Source organism: Psittacula echo (genome assembly GCF_963264785.1).
Source record: "Psittacula echo genome assembly, chromosome: 26".
NCBI lineage: Eukaryota > Metazoa > Chordata > Aves > Psittaciformes > Psittacidae > Psittacula > Psittacula echo.
In genome coordinates, this window is record NC_137761.1 from 688,382 (window position 1) to 696,452 (window position 8,071).

General features: G+C 57.8%; 1 protein-coding gene across 1 annotated transcript; it reads right to left on the bottom strand.

The window, feature by feature from the left end:
- Window positions 1–781: 781 nt before the first annotated feature.
- On the bottom strand, window positions 782–3,232 carry LOC308230239 (acrosin-like; the record flags this gene model as incomplete). Its single annotated transcript, XM_080634856.1, has 5 exons — window positions 782–1,141; window positions 1,691–1,839; window positions 2,259–2,314; window positions 2,357–2,524; window positions 3,054–3,232. The coding sequence occupies 5 exons, from the start codon at window positions 3,230–3,232 to the stop codon at window positions 782–784; spliced, it is 912 nt and encodes a 303-aa protein (XP_080490982.1).
- Between the last annotated feature and the right edge of the window lie 4,839 nt (window positions 3,233–8,071).

The following is an 8,071-nucleotide window of genomic DNA, read 5'->3' on the forward strand; positions in this document are numbered from 1 at the left end:
TAGAGGGATCCTAATGGGATCTTAATGGGGTCTTAATGGATCCTAATGGGATCTTAATGGGATCCTAAAGGGGTCCTAATGTTGCCCTAATGTGATATTCTCGATGTCCTAATGGGATCTTAATTGAGTCTTCAAGGGATCTTAATGGGATATTAATGGGGTCCTAATGGGATCCTAATGAGGTCTTAGTGGGGTCTTAAAGGGATCCTAATGGGATATTGATGGGGTCCTAATGGTGTCCTAATGGGATCCTCGTGGGATTTTAATGGGGTCCTAATGGGATCTTAATGGGATCTTAATAGGATCTTCATGGGATCTTAATGGGATGAGGGGTGAATGGGATCTCAGTGCCAGTTACTGGGGTGAATGGGGACACAGTGACACGGACAAGGGTGAGCCCTGGCCCCAGTCCCTGCTCCTGGCACTGGGGACCCCAGTGATGGAATCTGGGAGAGATCCAAAGGGTTCTGGGATGGGTATTGGGACACTGGGATGGGTAGGACGGAGAGGATGGATGGGGCTTGGAGCAACCTGGTCTAATGGAAGCTGTCCCCCCTCCCTCTTCATGCCATGGTTTAATGGTGGGGCAATGGTTGGACTTGATGCTCCTGAAGGTCTTTCCCAACCTGGTTGATTCCCTGATTCCCAGCTCCCGCTTCCCACTGTTCCCTGCCCTCCATCCCTCATCCCCATCCCTCCCCATGGACCAGAAGAAGAGGGGGGCATGCAAAGCATCCTCTCTATGGGAAAAGAAGGCAACTTTATGGAGCGATGCCACTCCTCAAGTCTTCTTCCCCCCTAGAGCCTGCAGCAACTTCTGCACCCGACTGAAGAATTCCAGCACCACCCGGTATGGGAAGGAGCAGACGTCACTGATGCTCGAAGCAGTGGGCGCCGGCATCGTCTGCTGGATGGGAGTATGGGAGACGTGCTGGTGGCTCCATGTCGGGGGCGTTGCAGAGGCTCCCGCGGAGCGGAACATCCCCAGCTGGTAGAGGATCCAGTCATGGAAGTGCTGCGTCGAGGTGTAGACCCCCGGTTGCTTGGCCCTGGCGCAGCCACAGCCCCAGCTCGTCAGCCCCACAACCCAGAAGAAGTTGGCGCGCTTGTCCCAGCACATGAGAGGACCGCCACTGTCACCCTATGGAGGAGGAGGACAGAGAATGAGGATGGGGATGGGTGGCCTTGGCAATGCCGGAGGGGACCACCGCTCTCACTCCATGGGGATGGAAGGGTTCTCCTGCATCCTTTGGGTGTGGAGAGGGACCTTCAGCATGGATTGGAGCCATAGGACAAGGGGTGATGGGTTCCAACTGGAAGAGGGGACTTTGGGTTGGAGATAAGGAGAATTTGTTCCTTATGAGGGTGGTGGGACAGTGGGATGGCTTGGATGGAGGAGGATGGATGGGGCCTGGAGCAACCTTTTCTAATGGAAGGCGTCCATGCCCCTTGCTTAAAATGGAAGATTCAAGCTCCTTCCCAACGCAACCCATTCCATGAATCCATGCTCATGACATAGTTTAGTGGTGGAATCTCAATGCTTTTAAAGCTCTCCTCCAACCTCTATGATCCCTGCGCAGGGACAATGGACCAGGAGCAGGATGCGCTTCCGAAACTGGAATAAAGGGGGGTACAGAGCAAGGCCCTGCAGATGGCAGAGGAGAAGGGAGCCCCAGTGGCACATCCCTACCTGGCAGGCATCGATGCCACCCTGCGGGTACCCAGCACAGAGGTTGTGGCTCTTGATGGCCCCTCGGTGCCATTGGCTGCTGTTGCAGAGCTGGACATCGATGAGGCAGACCTTGGCCTCCTGCAGGGCTGTTGGGTACGATGCCCCCGCTGTGGGGACACAAAGGGGATCAGGATTGGGGGGAGAAGGGATGGATTTGGAGGTATCGGGGGCTGAGAAGCTCAATGGGAGCCATCAGCAACCCCCCCTTACGGCCTGGGCTGCATCCCCTTTGCTGATGCTGCATCCTCAACATAAGGAGGACGTGGAGGGACCTTCAGCGATGGGACAAGGGGTGATGGGTTCCAACTGAACCAGGGAAGCTCAGGTTGGAGAGAAGGAAGTGATGGGACACTGGGATGGGTTGGACGGAGAAGGTTGGGATGCTCCATTTGCAGGCGGAGCAACCTCCAATAGACCTGGATGAGCTTTACCCTTCCACCTTTACCCTTCCACCCTTACCCTTCCACCCCATTCCATGAATCCATGTCCCGGCATTCCAAGGCCAACGGGGCCGTCGGGCACTCACTTCTGGCCTCCCTCGCGCCCCATCCGCTGATGAAGCACTCGGAGAGCTGGGATACCCTGAGCGTCGCATCGGGCACTCAGGCGAGCTGCATGTGGTACCCGCACTGCACCGGCTGGTCCAACTCCACCAAGGCGATGTCGAAGCCGCCGGAGATGTTAGTGTAATACTCATGGACCATGACCTTCTGGATCCACCGTTTCTGGGTCTCGGAATCGGCCCAAGCCAGGTCTGTGATTCCGACCATCACGAACCAATCCGTGGTGAAGCTGGGAGGAAGTGGAAGAGCAGGGATTGGAGCCAGAGGTCAAGGGTTGATGGGTTCCGACTGGGAATTGCAAGTTGGAGATAAGGAAGGGATTCCCTGTGAGGGTGCTGGGACACTGGGATGGGATGAATGGAGAAGGTTTGGATGCTCCATCCCTGGAAGTGTTGAAGGCCAGCTTGGAGGAAGCTGCTCTGTGGAAGGCATCCCTGCCCATGGCAACAGGTTGGAAGTGGATGATCCAAGCTCCTTTCCCACCCAACCCATTCCATGATCCATCCTGTTCCATTCCATCCCATTCCATTCCATTCTATTCTAATCCATTCTGTGGAGAAGAGGGGTGGGAAGGAGCCACATTCCTGCTGCTTCCCAAAGGAAAGCACTGCCCCAGCACGCCTTAGGCTCAAGGGCCGTCAAGCTGGAAGCAGCCTTCTCCTGAGCGCTCTTCCCGGTGCATCCAGGATGGGGAAGGGGATGGGACGGGAGCTGCTCCTTGGCTATTCCCTATGGCTGGAACCCCTTCTCCCCCTTACTTTTGCCCGATGAAGCAGTGAGCGGCTGTGAGGACCCATTGGGGGGTGATGAGGGAACCTCCACAGGTGTGCGAGACACCGGTGGCCGTGGGGAACTGGATGCTGACCATCCATGGCCAGGCGCCCTGGTGAGCAGCCACGCCTCCGACGATGCGCGACATCCCATAATAATCAGCCATGGGACAGGTACCGCAGGTCCCTCTGGAAGCAGAAACCCAACACTTGGTGGTTAGGGATGAAGGGTGAGCATTGTCCCGCTCCATTGGGTGCTGCAGGAACAAGGGACCCTATGGAGTGTCCCATAGATGAGCATCATCCTGACTCATAGTCTGCCGCAGGGACAAGGGGTATCCCATAGATGAGCATCATCCTGCCCCATAGGATGCTGCAGGGACAAGGGACCCTATGGGGTGCCCTGTAGCTGAGCTGTGCCACTGCATGTTGTGATGGTGAGGAAGCGGGGCTCTCCCAATCCCACCACCCCATTGGTGTGACCATGGTTGGGAGCAGCAGCATCTCCCTATGGAATGCCAGGAGCCCCGGAGCCTGGAGCCACTCACCCACAGCTGTCCCAGGAGCCATGCACCAGCCAGGCCAAGGCCAGCAGGAGGAGGACATGGAGCCAAGCCATAGCTGCCAACACCACTGAGGGTGATACCAAGGAGCTGCCACCAAGGAGCTGCCACCAAGGAGCTGCCACCACCACTGCGCCCAAAGCGCAATTGCCCCAGGGATACAGGTGCTGGATGCAGATCCCTTGGTGCTGGGGCTGATGTCATAGAGAGGTAGGTTCCATGGGGGGGCTTCCGTGGGGGGAGCCATGGGGGGTTCCATGAGGAGATGGGGGGTTCTGATAGGCTTGGTATGATCTGAATCCCTATGGGATGCTCTGAACCCCTATAGGATGCTCTGCTTGTGGGATGGTCTGGAGCTCCGTAGGATGCTCTGAATCCCTTTGGGATGCTCTGGAGCTCTGTGGGATGCTCTGAATTCCTATGGGATGCTCTGAACCCCTAGAGGATTCTCTGCTTGTGGGATGCTCTGAATCCCTGTGGGATGCTCTGCTTATGGGATGCTCTGAACCCCTATGGGATGCTCTGCTTGTGGGATGCTCTGAATCCCTGTGGGATGCTCTGCTTGTGAGATGCTCTGGAGGTCCCTTGTGCCACCAGCTCCTTCCTAAGATCCCTACACCAGGGAACATCCACACTGCAGCACGGAGGTCTGATATCACGGAGTCATGGAACCATGGAACCATGGAATGGGTTGGGTTGAAGGCACCTTAAAGCTCATCCAGCTCCAACCCTTGCCATGGACAAGGGCACCTTCCATAGAGCAGGGTGCCCCATCCAACTGTGCCCGCTTCCAGGAACACCCCACATACCCCATTCCTTCTGCCCCAATCCCTTTCCAATCCCTTCTTTTCCCCAACCTTCCCCCCCAACTCCATGGATTTGGCACCATTTGAGCTCTCAAGCCCCCCCCCCAGACTGGCTTTTAACAACAACCTGGGCCTCATTCCACCTCTTTTTGGCCCAAAGCAGAGGCTGGGAAGCTGGGGTCCCCAAGGGATGGGGTCATCAGGAGATGGGTTACCCAAGGGATGGGATGCACAGGGGGTGGGGTCCACAAAGGGTGGGGTCCACAAAGGGTGGGGTCCACAAGGGATTGGGTCCCAAGGGATTGGTTTCCCAGGGTATGGGGTCACAAGGGATGGGGTCCCCAGGGATGGGGTTGCAAGGGATGGGGTACCCAAAGGATGGGGTCCCAAGGGATGGGGTCCCAAGGGATGGGGTCCGAAGGGGATGGCATCACAAGGGATGGGGTCCTAAGGGATGGGGTCCCCAAGGGAAGGGGTCCCAAGGAGATGCGGTCCCAAGGGATTGGGTAGCCAAAGATGGGGTCCCAGGGGATTGGGTACCCAAGGGATTGGGATCCCCAAGGGATGGCGTCCCAAGGGATGGGGCTCCCATTGTACCTCAGCCCACCCATGGTGTTCTGGGATGGGGCTGGAGCATCCCTGTTCTAATGAGTGGGTGCCCTGGGGGGTTGGGATTGGAGCCCCCTGTTCTATGCCTTGGGCTCTATAGGGGGAGTCCAGGGGTGGTGTTGGGGGTCCCCATTATACCCATGGGGTGTCTATGGGGTGATGCTCCCCCCACTTGTGGGGGTCCATGTTGGGGGTGGGGTGTCCCTTTTCCCTCCCCTATTGAGGATCCATGGGGGTGCCCCTGCGTATGGTTGCCCTGGATGGAGGGGTGGGGGGGGTTCTCACTACCGCCCCCGCAGGGCTGGAGGGGGAAGCGCTGCAGCAGGAGCTGGCCCGGCGCTACGTGGCCGCGATGGGGGACATGGAGGGGAGCAAACCGGGACCCACGAGCATCTTGGGTGAGGGAGGAGGCATGGGGGGGTCTGGGGGGGGGGTCATAAAGGGATCGGGGGGAGTAAGGGGTTCATGGGGGGGGCCTGGGGGTGTCATGGGGGGGGCTGGGGATGTCATGGGGGGGTCTCACCCCTCTGCCCCCCACCCCCAGGCACTTCTCAGCTGCAGCCAGGGGTCCCTGGGGGGACCGCATCCCCTTCAACCCCACGGGTACCGGGTGTGGAGCCGCCATGCGCAGCCTCGCCATAGGGCTCAGGTGGGGCAGGGAGGGGATGGGGATGGAGAACATCAATGGGTGCTATGGGGGGGGGACATAGAGGGATGTGGGGAGCCTTGGGGGTGTATCAAAGGGTGCCAGGTCAATGGGATGGGGATGGAGAAGGTCAATGGGTGCTATGCGGGCCTAGGGGGATGTGGGGAGCCTTGGGGGAGTCTCAGAGGGTGCCAGGGCAATGGGATGAGGATGGAGAAGGTCAATGGGCATCAAGGAGGGATATAGAGGGAGATGGGGACCCTTGGGGATGTCTCAGAGGGAACCAGGGCAATGGGATGGGGATGGAGAGCATCAGTGGGTGCTATGGGAGGCATAGGGGAATGTATCACACAGTATGTTAGAGATTGGAAGGGACCTCAAAAGATCATCTAGTCCAATCCCCCTGCCAGAGCAGGAACACCTAGATAAGGTCACACAGGAATGTGTCCAGGCGGGTTTTGAATGTCTCCAGAGAAGGAGACTCCACAACCTCCCTGGGCAGCCTGTTCCAGTGTTCCGTCACCACAATGTGGGGAGCCTTGGGGGTGTCTCAGAGTGTGCCAGGGCAATGGGATGGGGATGGGAGCAGCAATGGGTGCTATGGGGGGCATAGGGGGATGTGGGGAGCCTTGGGGGAGTCTCAGAGGGAACCATGGCAATGGGATGGGGATGGAGAAGGTGAAGGCCAAGGGGTGTTAGGGAGAGATGTGGGGACGCAAAGGTGGTCTCTGAGCTGCCCTGGGGGACATGGGGACCTCCTGGGGTCTATGGGGACATCTTGAGTGGCCATTGGGACCTCTTGGGTGTCTGTGGGTGCCCATGGGGACCCTTTGGGTGATTATGGGTGGCCATGGGGCCCTCTTTGGTGCCTATGGGTGGCCCTGGGGACATGTTGGTGAGCATGGGGCCCTCTTGGGTGCCTCCGGGTGCCCATGGGGCCCTCCTATGGGTCCATGGGAACCCCTTGGGTGCCTATGGGTGCTCATAGGGCCTTCTCGGAGGCCTATGGGTGCTCATGGGGATCCCTTGTGTGCCTGTGCATGGTCATAGGGATCTCTTGGGTGCCCATGGGGACCTCTTGGGTGTCTGTGGGTGGCCATGGGGACCTTCTATGTGGCCATGGGGAACCTTTGGGTACCTCTGGGTGCCCATAGGGCCCTCTTGGTGGTGATGGGGACCTCTTGGGTGTCTACAGGTGTCCACGGGGACCTCTTACAGGGCCAAGGGAATCCTTTGGTTGGGAGGGTCCCAGTGGGAGACAATGGAAGGGGTCCCAATGGGAGGCAATGGGAAGTTCCCAACTGGGGGTAATGGGAGGGTCCCAATGGGAGACAATGGAAGGGGTCCCAATGGGAGGCAATGGGAGGGTCCCCGTCAGTTCCACTGGGAGCACTGGGAGCCCCCCAACCTTCCCCCCCCCCACCCGGTGGAGTCAGGGATTGCTGAACCCCCATGGGCCCCCTCTATGGGACCTCCCCCAATGTGTGCTGGGACCCCCTCAGTGGGTGCTGGCACCCCCCATGGAACCTCCCTACTGGACCCCTCCCAATGGGTGCTAGGTCCCCACCATGGGATCCCCTCAGTGGGTCCCCTGCCATGGCTGCTGGCACTCAACCCATGGGACCCCCACTAATGGGTGCTGGGACCCTGTGCATGGGCTCTCCTGTAGGACCTCCCTAATGGGTGCTGGCACCCCCCCATGAGACCCCCCCATGGGATCCTCCATAATGGGTTCTGGGACCAAGCCATGAGCCCCCCCAGTGGGTGCTGGGGCCTCTCCATGGGACCCCCCCCATTGGGTGCTGGTGTTAGCGTCAAGACAAACACATAACCACCAGAATGGTTATATGAGGTGCTTTATTGAGGCGCCGGGAACCAGGGGTATGCACCCAAATCTGGTTCCAGCCTCGTCACGTCGCATTCGCCATTTATACTTTAAAAGTCTCGCAATTAATGCATATTCAACATAGGTTGCTACACTAACTAATACATATGCATCAGGGATTGCTTCATCAGTCCATTACAACATCAGCCTCTTCTGTGCTTGCGCAGCCCCCTCTGGTGGTCGTCTGATGGTCGTCCTGATGAAGTAAGGAGTCTTCCTCACTCTGCCCTTTTCACCTTTGATGAAGTAAGAAGTCTTCCTCACTCTGTCCTTTTCACCTCTCCATTCTTTGGATGGGCCCCAACCACTATGTGGACGCACCATCCTTTGATCCTCACTTGGTTGCCCTTGGTATGTGGTTCAATCTTTGATTCTGCTAAGTTGGAGTTTCACAGTACATTCCTTCCTACACATTTGTTTCTATTCCTAAGGCTACCAGTATAACATTTAGTTAGAAAGTAACTAAGATAAAAACCAACACAATTGTAGTGTTCAAT